This window comes from Porites lutea, chromosome 3, assembly GCF_958299795.1.
Source record: "Porites lutea chromosome 3, jaPorLute2.1, whole genome shotgun sequence".
Taxonomy (NCBI): domain Eukaryota; kingdom Metazoa; phylum Cnidaria; class Anthozoa; order Scleractinia; family Poritidae; genus Porites; species Porites lutea.
Window position 1 is genome coordinate 23,745,919 of NC_133203.1, and position 19,407 is coordinate 23,765,325.

The following is a 19,407-nucleotide window of genomic DNA, read 5'->3' on the forward strand; positions in this document are numbered from 1 at the left end:
TTATCCTTATTTATTAGGATTTACGCTTACTTAGGCACTTAAGCTATTTATTGATTTTTCGAATATATTTCGAATAGTATTGTTCTCCCTAACATAACCTACAGACTATCTGTTTATGGTGCCTCCGTTGCGGAAATTAATGTCCTTCAGCAATTTTTAGACATAAGCTATGAGTTACTCTTTATATCTACACAGTTAAATATTAGATCATTACCACAAAAACAAGATAAAGCGATCTTTCAAAAAGCTAAACAGCATGATAACCACCCTCTGAAGGTGTGCTTACCGCAAGAAAAGAACAATCTAACCTGCAATCTTAGACGTAAAAGCTTCCAAAGGCCAAACATAAACACAGAACGTTATAAGAACACATTTGTAAATAGATTAATTTTTTAATACAATCTTTTATGATATTTTATGTCAGACATGTGTAACTAGTTTTTCGCATTTGTCAATCTTTTTATTCTATTGTAATTTAGCTGAACTTTTAATCTTTTTATCCTGTAACATTGGATATGTATTCTTATCTAATGAGCAATAAAGACGTTTATTATTTATTATTATTAGAGAGGATTATAACCTTACACTTATAAACCCTGGGGGATTATCATTACCATGGGGGAGGATCGACCCCTAGAGAGGATTATAACTTCACACACCTATACCCTGGGGATGGATTATCAACCTCTAGAAAGGCTTACCACCCTTTCACACATTACCCTGGGGGATGATCAACCCCTAGAGAGGATTATAACCTCTCACGCATATATCCTGGGGGATAATCAGCCTCTAGATGGCCTCTTACACTTTACCATTGGGGATATCAACCCCAATCTCTCCTCTCACTTTACCCCAGGGATTTTGGCCGAGTTGGATTTGGAAGTGTTTAGCCCTGGGCAAAACATTGTTGGCTGTTACATGTTGCGTCCGTTTGCACATAGCCTGCGTGGCAAGCGTTTCCAATCGAGTTATTGCGCGAAAGTTAGAGCAGAAGCAAAAAAAAAAAGGTTCCTTCTTTCCCCTCCCCCTCTCCCGTCATTCATTTTTTTTTCGCTCTTGTCCCAACTTTCTGGACGAACCTCGCGAGGAAACGCTTGCTACGCAGGCTAGTTTGCACACCTTGTTGGTAGTTGTTGCGCAATGTTTGAAGCTGATCAAACTACCAACAGCGTTAGAAGTTACTGGGTCCGTCGACTGTACGTAGCTTTACGCCCATGGATGAAAATCAGTTGCAGAATAAGGGTTATGGGTCGAAAAAGTTAATCACGAATGAATTTTTTCCTCAATAAATGGTAAGTATTAATTTACTACTTTCACAAAGACCATAATGCGCCTTGTTTGCCCCTCAAAATTTTGCATAACCATTTTTCTCAATTTCTCCTGGGTATTACAGTCATCCTAAGAGAAATCCAAGACAATGGTTATGCAAAATTTTGGAGGTAAACAAGGTGCATTCAGGACCCCCGGAGCGGATTTTCAAGTTGGGGGGGGGAGGGGGGGGGGGCTAATACGAACGCGTAAGCGTAACCATACTAGTGGGGGCAAACTAGTGGGAAAGTTTCAAATTTAAGTCTTCTGAAATGGCTATAAAAGCATCTAAAACTGCCAATAGTAATGTAAATTTGTAATTATTACATCGGCACTTAAAACAACAATTTACCAACTGGCCCCACGTTATACCAAAATTAAATAAATAGACTTTGAAGCTAAACCCAACACATGCAACGGTGGAGTGTCATCCGGACATTTTTAACTAGGATTCTCTGAAGGTGCCAAAGTTGGCTTTCCGATTGTCATTAAGAGCTACAAACTCACTGGCAACAGCTACAAGAAAAAGTTTGTCTGTTCTCTGTTTGTGGGTGTTCAGTATTGTAAGATTACTAAACCTTGTTTGTGTGGTAAGTGACAGATCTGGGTAACCAAAGTAAAAAAAAAATTACCGTCCGAAAAAGTGGGCAGGGCTAAAGCCCCCCAGGCCCGCCCCCTGCGAGGTCCCTGGCATGATGATCTATGTGAAAATTTTGAATTGCATCTGATCATGAAGTATGAATTTTTTATCTTTTCAGCTCGATTCGTTACGTGGAATTTACACGCGGCCTTGATTACCGTAGTTATTCGATTAACCGTCCTGGGCGCTTATTAAATTTTTGGACCTTGAGAGCGGGCGCTTCTTCGAAGCTGGGCGCTTATTAAATTTTCATCATTTTCAGCAAGTGAAGTATGTTTATTTTGCAACAAGACAATAAATGCTAATAACAAAACGCGAAGAAGTAACAAAACAAGGTTTCTGTAAAATACTCTGAAGAAAACTCCGTCCTCGAGTAAGTCTCTTATTAGAATTTATTAATACAAGTGGATGGGATGGGGGTGAGCACTTATTTGAGTTTGATTGGGGGAGGGGAGGGGGTGGGCGCCTATTCGAGGCTGGGCGCTTATTAACTTTTTCTGCCTTTAGGATGGGCGCTTTTTCGAGGTGGGCGCTTATTCGAGGTTGGGCGCTTATTCGAATAAATACGGTATGGAAATTTAAACAACACACTTCTTCATTTGTACGATGACTTGATTTTACTACTACTAACAGAAACGTTCAGGGTTTTGCTTTTGTTGCAAATAAGGGCTTATTTTAGTTGCCGCTAACAGCATCGGTGAAGCTGTTGTCCAGTACTTCAGCGGTCAGACGGATGTCCAGCCCGCCTCGTGTGGCTGATATGTCAGAATGGAAAATGACAACTCATATTTAGGTGGAGATTGTAAGAAATGGAAAAATGGCAAATGGGGGATACATAATGCAAAAGAAAAAGGGTAAAGGGTATTTACTAATATATAGATTTAGCCAGGGCTAAAAGCGAAGCTCCCATTAATAAATTTATAATTTAAATCAAACAATAAACTTGTAATCCACAAATCAGTTAACTTTAAGGGAAAGCTAAGACTAAGTGATTTTAGAGGGGAAAAAAAATCTTACATCGAATTGATAGCCGTATATATACACCCAAAAAATAGCAATCATCTTCGATCACATTTTAGAGCCATAATGGCTCTTGATCACAGTAGATTAGGCCTGGAAAACGAATTTTTGGAAAACAAATCAGGGCGAATTTTTTGCGTTCCACAAGTTTACTTAACAAAAACTTGCCAACAACTCTGGGGGCGTGTAAACCAACATTTCATACTTTTTATACATCACATCTGAAACAGTAATATGAGGCGTTGTTTTTATCATATAGACCTCAGCCAAAATGCAGTATTTCACAATTTTTTCAAGACAAATTGCACTCATTCAATATTCAGAACCGTACGAAGCACGCGTGGGCTTTTAGCAAAACCGTTCAAAAAATTTCCAAAATCACCTATACGGTCAGCCGGTTCTCACTTTTGACAAGCGCCAAATTTTCAGTGAACATTAAAAGAGTTACGCTTCAACATAATAAAGAATTTATTGTGTTTATTTCTTTTATTAAATGGTTTTATAACGATGTGTAATCTTAAAAAGCGTTTGATACGAGCAGCATTTTGAGTACTCCTGCAAGCGTTGTTTATGAACGACTGAAAACAAACGGCAAAGCGATTAAAATTGTAAGAGACTACTAACAATCAAAAAAAGAAATGTAATCCGGTGAAACATTTACAGAGACAACAATTTTCATTCACGAAGACAAGTATTAAAGCGTCTCTAAAAATCCTGAGTCTTTAAGCTTAAGCTTAAAGCTTTTAGCCGGCTTCCTGGTGTTTACTGTTTTCAAAGATGAACTCGAGGCAAGAAAATCGCTCAGCTTTCTTTCTATAGCCAAAATTATAACTAAATACTCTTCGGAACGTTTTTTCGTTCTATATGCGGAGAGAAAATATCGACTAAAGGCTTTTTAAAGTTCTGTAAGCTTATATATACTAGATCAGATCATTGTCTCAGATCTTAACACAAACGTGCATAAATTAGCCTCATAAACTGCGCTCGACTTCATGAAATTAGATATAAAAAAACAAACATACACTGTATACAACAATTACTTAGGCTTACCATTCGAGATGCAGCTCTTGAAAGCTATAAAGTAAGGCCAGAATCGCTTGAGGGACTTTTCAACCCGCATCCAGCAAGGTAAAAACGAAAGCGATGCATCCGAAATCGGATTTCCAACTTTGGCAACCGGCGCATTTCCCGACCAAAAATTCAATAAACAAACCAGCCATGAATCAAAGAAGACTGTTGATAGCAGCTGTATTTCATTTTAAGCATCCAGTGGAAAAAGACAGTAAAAAACATCACAAGTTGACAAAATACTCTGTCAGCTTCAGCTGTCAAACTGAAAGTAAACAAGGTTCAAGATGCTGTATAAATTTTCTGCATGAACTCACCTGTCAAATTTTGACCAATCAGAGCATAAAAATTGGACGGTCGTAGAGCGTGATCAACGCTTGACTATGGTGAGAAAAGAGAAAAGCCTCTGTCTTCCCTGCTTGTATTTTTAAATGACTGGCTGAATTTTCGAGTCCGAGATCAGTTTGAAATCAAAATGTTAATAGCGCGGGGACATAGCGACATTAACACAACACTTTCTGTCATCATGTCACTATTTTGCTGCCGTTCTCTTTGCCTTTGTATTTCTCTTTCGCGTTGCCTTTGTCTGTTCATTCTAGCTCTGTCTCGTTCTACTCGCCGGCGTTTTTCACTATAATTTTCTCTCCTTCTTCTCGCTCTGACTCTTTCTACTTGCTTTCTTTTTTTCAAAACCAGTTGCGCGATATAATTGCGCGACGTTGCGCCATGCGATTTCCCGCCCAAAAAAAATCGCTACTTTCCCCTACCCCAAGAGTCCATGCGGACTACTTTCCACTACCCGGAAAGTCCGTACGGACGGACGTACGCTACGCCAAATTTTTTGGGATGGATAGTTTACCAAATTTTCTTACCCATGGTGCTCCGCTGCGCGCGCTTCGCGCGCGCGGGAGCTCCGCTATGAAGGCCTATACGTGGAATCTCCGCCCGACAGGGGAACCTTTTTCAGGTTTCATGTAAGTACATGAAAGGGTGAGGATTGATTAGTTGACGTAAATGAAAGGGCAGTAAAATCTGTCATTTTGTTTAGTAAAAAGGCCAAAAAGGACTAAAAGATGCATTTTATGGCTGTGAAAATGTCGAGGAAACGTTATGTAAAACTTTGTACAGTACCTCTGGGTTTCTAGGTTTTACTGACCATCAGAAAAAGGGATAATCGTTACAAGGAAATCTCTTTTTGCGCACAAACTGCTGGGTGAAGAAATGAATTGATCGAAAATTGACGTGGCTAATCTAGCAAATAAGGAAATTGCACCATGTTTCCTGGCTCACTTCGGTTTTCAACCTGGCTCTTAGGCTTTGTTTACACTATGCGAGACAGCTTTTGCGCCGCCATGTAAACCATCGGATACTGAGCTTCAATCTGTTTACACAGTTCATTTTTCCCTTTATGCAAAGATCAAATTTTATTTCAATATTACCTCGATTTATATGAGGGATTTTAAGCAAAATGAAATCTAACTTTGATTAATTCAAGCCAACTTCTTGATTAAATCAGATGAGCATTTTTTCGCTTTTTGGCTACTTTGAAAGAAATTTGAATTCTTATGGCGGTTCATGTTTATGGCAAAATTGTACAGAACTGTCTTCTAAATTGATACATCAATAACAGGTGACACTATGATCCCTTTCCATTACTTTAACGTAAATTAAACTTTAGCTTCAACGTTGTCCTTTCCAAGACCATTCGAAAACGTATTGTTCGCCTTAGTTCAACTTAATCCAGGGAATATATTCTATCATTACTAAGGCTTTTGCACCAATGATTGGATGACTTTTAAAAATGGCAACGGTCGCTTACGGAGGAGAAATAGGCGACGTCGAAGAATAATTTTTTATCGTGGTGACGAGAAGGAAGAAGTTAGCCTGCTCAAAGTATAGAACTGTTTTCGAATAATCGAGTGGAGAAGCCGTTACGACACTTTGCCATGGTAGCAAAATTTCTGGATGACAACAAACCGAAAAAGTCACTTAATAATTGAACTCGCATTGTTTCAAACTTCATCGATCTTATTCGCTTTCATTTAATTTGTCAATTGTTGGCGAAATTTTCTGGGGTTGTACCCGAAAGGACTGTATCTAAGTTTAGAAAAAGAAAAACAATTTTCGTTTGTTTTCACCTAACCCATAAAGCAGGCGCGTGAAATTAGGACGTTTCATGTGCAGTCGAGCAACGACGGCTAAGAAATGTACAAATAAAGCGTGATGCACGGGCAAAGTTGTTGTTTCGCTAATATAAACCTATTACTTTTTGACCTTCTCACTGCGCCATCGTCGTTGCTTAAGCTCGGTATTTTTGTGATCCAGAAATTTTGTTACCATGGGAACGTGACGTCAGGCTTCTCCTCTTTATTATTTTTTCCTAGTAGGTCGTTTCCCTTTCTTTTCACAGATCTTTCCGTCTAAAACCTGTGGTGAAAATTTCAGTTTTAAGTCACATATTAGATCATTAATAAATAAATTTCCAAGTCTGTACAGGGGGATGGGGGGAGGAGGCGCACTCTGAGCTTGCAGGGCTATTTGAACCGTGTAAAAGAACAAGAGAATTAGAGGAAAAAATGGGAGGAAAAATGGGAGAATTTTTCTTTAACTATCCGACAGAATATGCTAATAGTCGGTTCATAAAAAAAGCTTCAGCGTATTCTCGACGATAGTATCTTGGAGTTTCAAGCCTGATACTTAGGCTATTACTGTTGCGAAAGAAAAACTGCAACGGATGGCAATATGAGTGAACGAGTGAATTGTGGAAACATGAGAGCTTACAGCTGTATCTTATCGAATTTCAAAGTCCAGTGGACCTTAAGAGGACCTTAAGAAGGGAACTTCTAAAATGTCAAAAACAATCAAGACTCCTCCACGTACATCTACTTCCGAGGTAAGGCGATAACTCGATAAGCCTTCCTGTTGCTTCTTAAGGGGGAAAAACCTTATAAGTTATATATATCTAATTGGTCAGATTGAAATTGGCCAAATGGACTGTGTTATTTTTATTTAAATTTAAATTTTTATTTTAATTTGTTAAATTTATTTTTTTTGTGGATATAAAGCGGAATTTTTAGTGTTATAAAACTACAAGCGGTGTGCTAAAACATTTTTGTGCGAACAGGTGTTTTCACTTACTAACTTGAGTTTTGAATGTCACCGTCAAAACATTGATAATTAGAAAAGTCAAACCATTGAGCCAAAAGGCTGCCATCTATAGATGGAAATTTTTACTTAGCTTCGTTCTAGTACCGAGTCTAAGAACTATCACCCGCCTTAACAGTAGTGTGATGTGATATTGATCAGTTCTGGAACTTCCTTTCCCCTCAGCAAGAGTTGACACTGTTTTAATTATGTCCGAAAAATAAATATATCTCTAAATGGTTTGTGTTTATCGTCTTAATGATGGTATTGGGTTTGACAAGCCTTCTCTTAGCTTATTTCTTCATAAAACAGTTTGGAGTTCAATGATTTTATATCTCTCTCACTCGACAAAATAAGGGCCAATTTGTATAAGTAATAGCATGATCTGTATAGTGATATTTAGCATAAATACCTCGAGTGATCGATAGATCTATTTCGAAATTGTCGTACGTAATTTCACGAGCCGTTAGGTGAGTGAAAGTTGAGACAATTTTGAAACTCTAGGCTCTTGAGTGCTCTCCAAACTTCCTGAACGCTCAATATATCGACATACGCACAGCTAAAGCATGAACTAATTGTTTTATAACATTGTCAAAGCGATCAATGCAGCAGTTAACTTAAATTTTTATTATAGTAGCGTGAGGGCTCACAGCAGTACGCGTCAATGTCTGCGTGACTATATGTTTTTAAGTCACAATTATGTTTTTGTCTTGAAACTGAAAGAAAGTTTGCTCAAGTCGCTTAAGATAACAATAAAAAAGATTATAACATAACAAAAGTAAATCGAGCGCTCTGATTGGTCAGTTAGCCACTACCATTTGCCCGTGGGTGCACGCCAAGAAACTGAGCTAGCGAGGTAAAATTTAGGCAAATTCAACAAATCTCCTCTCCTGACGGTAAAATACACCGATGAAATGCACAGATGAAAAAAGGAAGTTGAAGAAAATACTAAGCTGTTGTTTTGAAGGAAAAAAGACAAAATTTGCCCTGGATGAATTAATCACTGTTTTCCTCGCGGCTAGAATCGGCTGAAGGAAAGTTGAGCGAGCGAAGATTTAAGGTACTTGTGAGTTTTTTATAGAAGAGAAAGTCTGTTTGAAATGTTAATTTATCAATTAGTATTGTGTGATTGACTTTTTGGTCAAACTGATGCTAAATTCAAGCAAATATTTTAGGAAACACGCTCAAATTCGAGACAGCTTCGTTGACAAGTTTTCATCGCATCGATTAAAAAGTTTAGCTGAGTTTAAACGGGCACATTACGCTGGAATAAGCGAATTTCATTTGAGTACAGAAAAATTTGGGTTTTCAAATAAATTTTTCAAAAAATAACTTTTGTGTGTATTATTTTGTTCCTCAGTGCTCATTTATATCAGTCGTTCAGAGAACGGTCGAAAAACAACAGCTTCAGCGCCGGTAGCCTGTGTACAGCCGCCCCTCCCCTCAAAAAAATCGGAAGGGAGGGGAGGGGCGGCTGTACACAGGCTACAGCGCCGGCTGTGTGTCGCGAATTTCAGTTGCAACTTTGACTTTCATAGCTGGATTTCCCCAGACAGATTTCGATACAAAGCTAGTTAATTTCTTTTTAAAATTAGTGTTACCCGTTATTCTAAAGAAATTACAGTCAAATTTTCTCATTTCTACTTTACGTTTATTTAAAAAACTGTCACATAAATAAGCTTGATAATTATTTCATTTATTTAGTTTTAGCTTATTTTTGAGAGTCTTTTTAGTTGGTGTTTATAGTTGCAGCTATAGTTTTCCCTCAAAGTTTTTACCCTAAAATTAAGAGCAAGTAGACAGATGCCATTCACAATAACAACGAAAAGCGTTTTGCAATTTACCTGAAGACGGATAACGGCTGATTCAGCGAAAGAAAAACTCAAGGGAGCGGACAGATGGCAGCATACATGAACTCGGACCGATGACTCAACCGAAGGCAAATGGAAAATTATGTTTTGCTTTTTTGATTATGTTATAAAAGAAATGATAAACGTTGCAGATGTGCAACCATGGAGTTATGGATGCACTTGGGAGGTTTGCTAAGCATTCAAGAAGCTAGAGTCGCACTTGGCTAACGCCTTGTGCGACTCTTACGCTTCTTTCGTGCTTAGCAACCTCCCGCGTCCATCCATAACTCCATGGTTGCACGCTGCACGTTTACCATTTCTTAATTGTATACATATTGAGGTACCGGAAAAGTATTTGACGAGTGCCCTCATCCCCTTGCGGTCTAGCGTTTAATAAATCCCCCGCGGTTTTTATTTTCATTCACGCTCTACGAGCTCTAAGTGGCCAACCATTTAAATTTTGAGAGATGTATGGGTGATTTCAGAAATAAAAATAGTGCAGACTGATTTCAAGGGAAAAAATATCCTGCACTCAAAAAAATATATCTATTATGGCGTATAATGCTGAAAAAAAAAAACTCTTACACCATTGAATCTCGCGAAAAAAAAATTCTTACCCAATCCAGATCACCCATACCCCCCACCCCCCCTTTCCTCAATAGTCAAATGGTCGACCCCTAAAGATAAAATAGAGGGTCTGTGAACAGGCTACCACTGCCCAGGGATGTATGAGTTTGAATATGTGGTGTAGCAGTAAAACGGAAGTAGTTTTTGTGCTCTCGAACGTTCATTGTAGTTGAGTTGTGATAACAAATACAGTTTTGATAGAGCCCAGGTTTACTTGAAATAGCAGTTAACTTTATTCCAGACTCGAATTGAAGAGTAGAAAGCTTGTCTTGTTTCCGTTGGGATTCCACAGGGAACATTTCTCGGTCCTCTGCTGGTCCTGTTATGACGTAGGTAATTACTTACCTTATTTTCTGCATACTAAAGTAAAACTTTTGCTAAGTGTTGTATTCATGGTGTTATATACTGAGTGCTAATATTGCTAATATTGCAAACCCTGACGAATAACAAGAAGATCTGCAGAATTAAGAACAGTGGCAACATCGATGGCAAATCGGTTTTTGATCCCTTAAAGTAGTCTACCAAAGCAGAAGTATACTTTTTGTGGAACCGAAATCAAAGAATTTGAATCTATGTAGTATTTAGGAATTAATTATCGTAAATTAATAGTATTGCTAAGCTAAAATGGTTCGTTCAAGCATATCGCATCACTCTCAAGTAACGTTAATTAACTTTCTTCTACAGCACCCTTCCTTTCAGCAACTTACAATTTGACCTTCTGCGTTTCCATTCTTGCAACGTATTATACTTCATATATCGTACATTTGCATTGATGTCGGTTTCCATTGAAATAATTAAAAAAAATAAAAATGTTGACTGAAAACACTGTTTCAACGTTTTAGCGAGCATAGACTTTCCAGAAATCACTAGTAGACGATGGGTTTGGGTTATGACGACAAACGATATCGTCATCTATATTGTTCGAATATGGTTCAATGAACCAATGATAGTTTAGGGCGACGAACGATATCGCCACATATATGGTTCGAACATTATTCAATGTACCAATGATAGTTTTCGCCTATTAAAACTCGACATCGCTACATCAGCTCAGCGAGTGAATGCACACGCCTTTAGGTTACTTGCATTCATTACACTCTCCAGGAATAACGTTTAGTTGCTGTTTGATTTTAATAAATGCTCTTGACTGAATAAATGCAAACAAACAATGATAAAAGGCAAACGTGAAACTTAGGAAAGATTGTATATAATTATGAAAAAACATTGCAGCTAAATTCTTGAAAAAAGTTAATACAATGTGAAAAGGGGGTAAAACTTCGAGGCAAAAGGCCTAATTAGGCATGCTTAAATAAATAAGAGAAAATAAGGAAAACACGAAATAATGCAAATGAACATTAGTTCTCAAAAGTTCTCTAAATGTCTAACTTAAGAACTGATTTTTCACATGATAACTGCTACCAAACGTATTTTCACTCCAAAACTATACAGAGAAAGCTATACAAAGAAAGTCTCTTGGTAAGTAGATATTTAGACAATGCAATCAATTTGGTGAATTCTTAGCGAACATAGACTTTCCAGAAATCACCAGAAGCTGTCGGAATTGGAGTGTCAGACTTATCATCGCAGCTAAACTTAGGTGGGTTCATGTACCAATGATATTTGGCAAATATAAAAGCAGGGTATATATACCGCCTGTCTTGATTTTGACCATGACCCCATTTGCCAACTCTGTACACGCCATTTTTCAATCCCCAGTTTTGGCAAACTCTTGCCCGGCTTGAGTTGTCATTTTCCATTCTGACATATGAGCCACACGAGGCAGGCTGGACATTCGTCTGACCGCTAAAGTACTGAACTACAGCTTCACCAGTGCTGTTAGCAGCAGTGGTCACGTGGAACGTACTTCCATTGTTTTTACTGCAGTGGAATCTCAGTTGGGTGAAAGACAAGTTTGTTCTCAGCTCATTCATGGCGGTTTTTGTGAGAACCATCTGATCACTGGTTATTCCACGGTATGAAGTCTTGACTGGAAGCTGAGAGGGTGGAGTTGAACCAATCACAACGTTGGAAACGAGGAGCCATCCCCCTGAAATGGAAAGTTGCTTTAATAAGGAAAAACAACTGTTTTTAAAGGTACAGGTATATAATTTAGAGAAAAACTGACCCGGCAGCAAATAATGTATCCTTTCTTTTATGCCGAGGCAAATCTGTATAATTCTTTATATCACACTTGTCCTTATCCAGTAATTGATAATTCTGATTGTCTTCATCTTTTTTAGGCTTTCCAAGTTTTGACTAATATTCTGTTGAAGGGAAGTTATGTGAGTTCATGTGAAGAACAGTTTTTAAGAGCAGATCTCACAACTCTCATGTCGACCACAATAAACTTTCAACGGGTTTCCACTCTTCTCAGGTTCGATCCAGTAACTCCGGTCCCCTTTAGATTCATTATTGAAACTACCTATGACGAATTTACGTGGTGGTCTGCAAAATTAGCAGGTTTTTGTTGGACAAGGGAAACCCTTATTTTGAAAGCAGAGCTGAGCATCAGTAAAGAGCAATCGAGCGATCCCCAAGCTCTGAGAAAACGCCTGCATTACTGACTGTCAAATTTTGTTTACAAAAAAAATTACACGAGACTGCTTAACTTAAATCAATAAATTGTACATTATTTTAAAACACTAATAAATAATCAGCGCTCCAAGCTGCGACCATTTTGGTCGCCATGGCGAGTCAAGAAAAAAAATTGGCGGCTAAAGTTGCAGCGAAAGTCGCCAATTTGTTCCGCGCCCATGTACCTAAGTGTAAAAAGTTCCTTTATGAGCTAGTCTTAATGGTCTTTCCAAAGTTAAATTAAGATAAACATTTGCAAGAACAATTATTTGCGCTCCGTATTCGAGACAATTTTGCTATCTTCAACCTGGTTGTCCGGGTGTGAAGCCTTGAGATGCCACGGGCCATTTCAAACGGCAAAAAATTGAACCGTCAACCGTCAATAATGCAGATTGATATTAACCGTCAAAAAGTTTTAATATATTTTCAAATCACGCTATTTCAGCGAGATCTTCATGGACGTCTTGTCCTGAAGAATCTCCAAACTGGAAACACCAGTTCTTATGTTCTTCAAAACGCACTCTCTAGACATAACCAGACTTTTAAGAAGTTGCTTTTATCTGAAAATATTTCGAAATTCTATTAAGTCTGATTAACAAGAGCGTCGCACAAATTAGAGCCAGATTTCTTGAATGACTTGTTAGCAAGGATCCTTTGAAAGCCATAGCTTCTACACTCCAGGGACCTCCAGCGCCTCTCGTTCTAAGTGCTGCTTCTTTAATCAAATCACTAGCGATCTCATTGTAATTTGACTCGTGCACCTTTTCAACTGTCCCAAATAGCAGCGTTCCCAGCGAACCTTTCTTTCTACCATTCTCGTTTCGCGGTGGGTTTTCTGATGACGCCATTTCAATGGCCCTTCTCTTACAATCTAAAACATCTCTGTTCATTTGCTCAGGCCATTTTAGCTAGACATCGTGAGAGCCTTTCCCACAACAATGCTTCTGGACCGCTGTTAACCCCCCGTTATCACGTAATGATAATAATAACAACAGCAATAATAATAATAATAATAATAATAATAATAATAATAATGATGATAATAATAATAATAACAATAATAATAATAATAATAATAATAATAATAAAAGCCTTAAGGAAGATACTAGTTAGACAAAGAGGAGGAGTCAATCATTCATTTAATGTTTATAGATGACTTGAAGCTGTACGGGAAGGATGAGCGTGAGCTTGACTCACTGGTCAGTACAGTCATGGTGTTCAGTACCGGATATAGGCATGATGTTTGGTATGAAAAGGCGTGGGGATTACCTCGCCTGATAATCGCAAAATGAAATCAGTGGAAGAAGATGGCTATAAGAACTTGCGAATTCTGGAATATGACGATCCATTACACGGGCACAAGAAAAACGTTCAGAAGAAAGAATATTTCCCGAAGACTAAAGACAGTCCAATGTCAGTGGGAAAATACGATACTTGCAACAAATTCATAGGCTCTGTCACTTGTCTGGCATGGAGCTGGAGAAGTAAACTAAAGTAAAAAAAAAAAAACAACAACAAGAGATAAGGGTATGTTTCATCCACGACACGATGTTGACCGATCCTACTTTCGACGACTTTCCGGGGGCTGTATATTGAATGGCCTGGAGGAGTGTGTTCTCGATGAAGAGATGGAGTTGGCCTATTGCGTTCAAAACATCACGGGACCACTGCAAAAAACAGTAGAACTTGAAGAGATACGAAAGAAAATGAGGAATCCCACAAACAGACGATGAGAAGGAGAAAACTTTTGAGAAGATTAAGAAGTGGAAGACAAGCCCCTTCACGGCCAGATATTGAGTCAAACAGAACAAGTCAAGGCTAAGAGGTCATGGGATTGGTTGAAGAAGGGGGATTTGAAGAAAGAGGACGAAGAGCTTATAACTGTCACGCAAGATCAGTCACTGACGACGAATGTAATCAAGACTTCCATTGAAAAACAGGATGTGTCTCCCCTCTGCAGCTGGATTGTGTGGAGATAAAGATTCGACACGAAGTCATCTGATTTGCGAGTGCAGTAAGATGGATTACCCTCAAAAGCATAACAATGTTGCGAAAATTATTCACCGGGACATTTCAAAGAAACATATACAGTAAACACTCGCGTAAAAAAACCTGATGGATTAAGAACCTTTTTGCAGAAATTTGCCCCTTTAAAACCCAAAAACACAAGAACCTGTTTAGCCAAGTAAGATTAAGAAGGTTCTAATATGTGGTACAGTTGAATTATGATAAACAATTAAAACTTAAAGTATAACAAGAAGATAGTGTACCAAACTGTATATAAATTCGGTAATCAGTTTTGTTAGGGTTATAAAAATAAAATTGTGACTAAAAGCTGCAGTCGTAAGGAGCAAACTCGTGTTAATTTATTTCTCTGGTAATCAACAATCTATTTTTTTTTCATTCATAGAAATTAAGGACCAAATTAAGAACCTACTTAGTTACTTATGTGGGTTCATCTGAAGAATGTATTACAACAATTTCAAACTTTCAAGATCAGATCTCACCTCCGTCAGTTGTCATGTCGCAGTAAACATTCAACGGGTTTCCACTGTTCTCAGGGTCGATCCAGTACCTCCCGTCTCCTTTAGAGTCACCAGAGTCCCGGATGCTCTTACAGGAATAAGCAGGGTCGGTGGAATTCCAACCTGGCCTTGCTGCAGCAGATAATAAAACAAATGGCTGTGATGGTAAATATTCACTCCGCCGTGAAGCAATTGTAAAATCAAATTAAATAGACGAGCGTTACTCACGAATTTCAGATCTTTTTCCTTTGTAGTCCGGCTGAGGTTGTTTGTAGTCCGGTTGAGGTTGTTTCTTCTTGTTGGCGGGCAAATCATGGCAAGAAACCTGAGAAATCAATTTGAAAACCGAATTGAACTTAAAAAAAATTAAACAATATCTGAAAACTATGGATGACGCCATTACGGACTTTAATTTTCACTGGTTTTGTTTGCTATATTAGTAAATACGTTAATGTATATACCTTCTCACTATTTCCTTCCATAAACGATATTTACCGGGTGAGTAATGACAAACATATACTTTAAGCTGCTTCAAGCCACAGGCAGACCGGTTAGACAAATCATTATTGAAAAGAAAATGTTATCAAAAGTACTATTTACGATATCACGGTTCTGAAGAAAATCCATAGTTTTAAAAACCGGAAGATTGAAATCCGGTACAACCGAACATGGTGACCGTCGTAAAAAAGTGTTTTGGTTCTTTTTGGTTAACGCTTTTTCTTAACGTTTTGATAATAAAGTTCAGATATAACGCGCACTCTGATTGGTTGAAAAAGCATGGTTTATGAGAGTATAAAACACAGAGTTAAAACTGTCACACCATCTGTGAATCACACCATGCGGTGGTTTTCAGGACCAAAGTTTCGCATTTCAGGGTTAAAAATAAATCATTAAAAGACACAAATGGAGAGGGAAAGTTCAAATGAATGCTCCGTTTCCTTTGAGTGGAATGAGGAAAAATTTTGGTAACGAAATCGTCCTTCGAGGATTTGAATGATGTTTTCGTCCCGGCGGAGCGCAAAATGTCCTGTTTTGAAACTCAACCAAGGCAACGAAGTTTTTGAAGACGTTTCAGGTACATTTTTTGCTCTATGGTCAGGAAAAATACGTTTTTGTGCATACATAAGTGTTTCAAAAACGTTTTATAAATTTTTGCCCGGCGCGCTAAAGAATAATTACAAACTACACCTCGATTTAAGAACGGTTTTGTGCTCAATTTTGCCATGCGCTCATCCGATTAACTTGCTTTTAAGGATTAACTTCTTAGTTTTTGAATATACATTCAAGACATAACTTCTCTGTCTTATTGTTTTGAGTTTGTTCATTCATACAATTAGCTCTAAAGACGATTGCAAGACTACAGCATCACTTCTCCGAAAACGTTGGTGAATCAGTCTTATCTTACTTTCAGGTTTAGTTTTTGCGCCTTTTTCGATCGGATTATTTGTTTTCAAATTGTTATGTTAATGACGTCCAGGTTTTTATGGGTCGTCAATTCGGTAGGATTTAAAAGCCCTTTTACATCTGGAAACTGATTTTTGGACGTAAAAGGTATATTTCTTCCTCATTCAAATTCACAGAAAGTTTAGCTCGTTACACTTTGTGATAACTTTGATGCATTGACAGCTTCGACAGCTTTTGGCTAATTCAACCAATCAAATCATCTGGCCCATTCTAAAATGGATTGTGATTGGCTAATTTAAGTGTCTCTTATGAGAGTGTAGAACACGATGACGTCACTTTAGTTCGCTTTGGAAATAAACTTTGTTTTGGAAATTAGAAATCAATGCATGGGGAATTTAAGGGATTCTTTATCACATAAAACAAATAAAGAAAAAGCCTTGATTGTGCTCTGTTCTGTTGTAGAGCACTTAGGAAGTGGCTAAAGCACTCATGAAGTAAGGAGAAACACTCGACAATATCTGCTGTTTCGCCCTTCACTTCTTTGGTTCTCTAGCCTCTGACTGCGTACTTTACAACAGAACAGAGAATAGTTAGGGCTTCTTTATTTGTTAAGTGAAAAGCCATGGTTGATGTTCAATCAGTAGAACTGACCTTAACAGGTCCATAATAAGAAGATCCTTTCATCTTTTTGAAGCTTTCCGGCGTCATCTGGCGTGTTTTGTTGTTCAGCTCACAAAGTCGTTTTGCAATATCTGCACCAGGACGAACATTAAATGGTTTGCAGCTGTTATTTCTGAGGCATTTTTGGTGACATTCAAACTCATCAGCAACAGTAGACGCATTCATGACATGATCAACTAAAATATGGTCTGAAAGATAAAGTAATAAAATAACGAAGGAATTTGAAACAATCAGTAGGGTTAAACATGAACAAGGGACATGCCTTTTTCATAGAATTTAGCTGTACATTTTATGATAAAAGATCATTTCTTGTTTGCTATTAAATTGGATTGAATACATGCGACAATTATCAGAAGTATAAATAAAGTGATAACAGCTAGAAATGATTTTAACATGAGACAAGTCGGAATAATAAAAATGCTTTCAAAGTGCATTTTTGTGCGAGTTCGTTATTTAAAAGATGTAATAAAAAACTATACTTTAGACTAAAACTAGTAAAATAAAGGTATTTTGCACAAAGATATTGAAAGAGGTCTCGAAAAACGTTTTATAAAGCAGCAGGTGTTAACTTGCCAGTGTGAGTTTCAAAAACGCTCGCACAGAAGTCCGACTTAGATATCACCAGTAAACTTGCAATCAGAACGTTAAACAATGAGAAAAAACCAAACGAATGAGCCGCGAAGTAACCATCGACAGAAAATTTTTTGGTGAACTTTACTGTAGCTACATGTAAATGCACTATTACGTATCAGCCTTATACTGTGGGTGTTCAGTTTCAGTTTGTTTAGTTGTAAAACTCTATTGCAGTGGCAGCTCTCGGACAGTGCAAATTATTAATTCATGAGTGTATTCAGAACTACTAAATTAAAATTGAAAGTCGAGCTTCACTAAATTTTCAAGTAAAACTGTAAAACAAGCGTACTTTTTTTGTTCAAGGGAACTTCTCGCGAGTTCTAGTAATAACACGCCCCAGAGAACGCGTCCAGGACGGGGGTTCTTACATGTGATTGCCGAGCTAAAAAATATAAATCATTCTGAAATACTAATGATTTACGGCCAGTTTAAATCGAACTCCGGGAAATAAGTTAGCTATTGCAATGTTATGCCTATTGGGCATTCATAGGGGAATAGAGTGGCGCAATTGAACCATAGGGGTAAAATTAAAGAGATGGATGATTGAACCAGTTTTTGGCCTGAATCCATCTGCTTAGTGCAGTGTTGATATTGTATTTAATAATTAAGATGTCACGTTTTGTCTTTTTAGTGTAGGGATTCTTAATTAATCGACGGCCACTATAAGCTAGCCAAAATACGCTGCGCAAGCAGGTTGCATATCCCCCCAAAATTTCACCTTTAAAAACAAAGAAAAAAAAAGAAGAAATCCAAATTGCAAAAATTTTAGGGTGAATGGGGGAAGCTCTATCTATAGTTCAACTCGATCCTCCGAATTCCGAGTGATATTCCACGAGAAAACCAATTTCATTTTTTTAGTGGAACAGTGTTAAAGGGAGGTACCCATTAAGTGCGTCAAAATAATTAAAAAAAGGACGCGAAAGAAATCTCGAAAAGGTCGCAAAGACTGAAAAGAAAGGTGTAAATTTGGATGGCAACTAACAGGGGCTCCGTACGGGTACAGAGAGTACGCACAACACTTCAAAAAAGCTGCCCTAACCGAGTTAAAGGGGGAGAAAGGCCGCGGATATGTTGTGTATCAGTTGGATGTTAATTGTCATTGGTTCCAAAACTAAGAAATCACTCGGCTGGTTTTGCAATTTAGACGGGGATAGAAGTCAAAGTTTTTATGAGACGAGTGAAATTGCTATTTTGGTCGACCTTACTTCACTGAGTTAAGTTCGACTACTGATGGGTCACAAACGTCGAACTTGGATAAGCGTCGATCTAACTAAGTTCAAAAGTAATAAAGGGCGCGAAACATTTTAAAGTCGTCAGTGGAAGCCTGCTTTGCAGAAACCCGTTGATAACAGACAATTCTCTTTGCTCCGACAAACAGCACATTAATTTGTAATGAATAAACAGCAAAAAACAGAGGAATATTCGGAAAACAGTAGAGTTTAACATGAACCTAGAATAACATTAGTTGAGTTTTATAGCTGAACAGTTCTATAGAATCTTTTATGATAAAGAGATATACTCGCATGCAAATAAAATTGCGATTTGATACCGTTAAGCGCGAATCGTCAGAAGTGAAATACGTGATAAAAGTTTTAAGTAAGTTTAACACCAGATATAGTCGGGGAAAGAAAATGGTTTTAAAATGCTTATTGTGCGAGTTCATCATCTCAAATTTATTAAAATGGCGAGTATTGAAAGGATGCAATAAGGAACAGTCTACTTTAGACCAAACTTCGTAAAACAACGTTATTTTGTTTGCGCCTAGAGACACGACAAAGTTTTCGAAACCGTTCCATAAAGTCACTGGTTTCAACTTACCAGTCTGAGTTTCAAAAACGCTGGCACAGAAGTCCGAGTTAGATATCACCAGTACCACTACCATCAGAACATTAACAGCCAAAAATACCAAACCAATGAGCCACGAGGCAGCCAT

General features: G+C 37.9%; 1 protein-coding gene across 1 annotated transcript; it reads right to left on the reverse strand.

Moving 5' to 3' along the window:
- Window positions 1–11,174: 11,174 nt before the first annotated feature.
- LOC140931996 (uncharacterized) lies at window positions 11,175–19,407 on the reverse strand. Its single transcript, XM_073381664.1, has 5 exons — window positions 19,293–19,407; window positions 16,812–17,029; window positions 14,981–15,081; window positions 14,739–14,884; window positions 11,175–11,704 (listed from the first exon to the last, which is right to left on the reverse strand). Exons 1-5 carry the CDS (start codon window positions 19,405–19,407, stop codon window positions 11,175–11,177), a joined length of 1,110 nt encoding a protein of 369 aa, XP_073237765.1.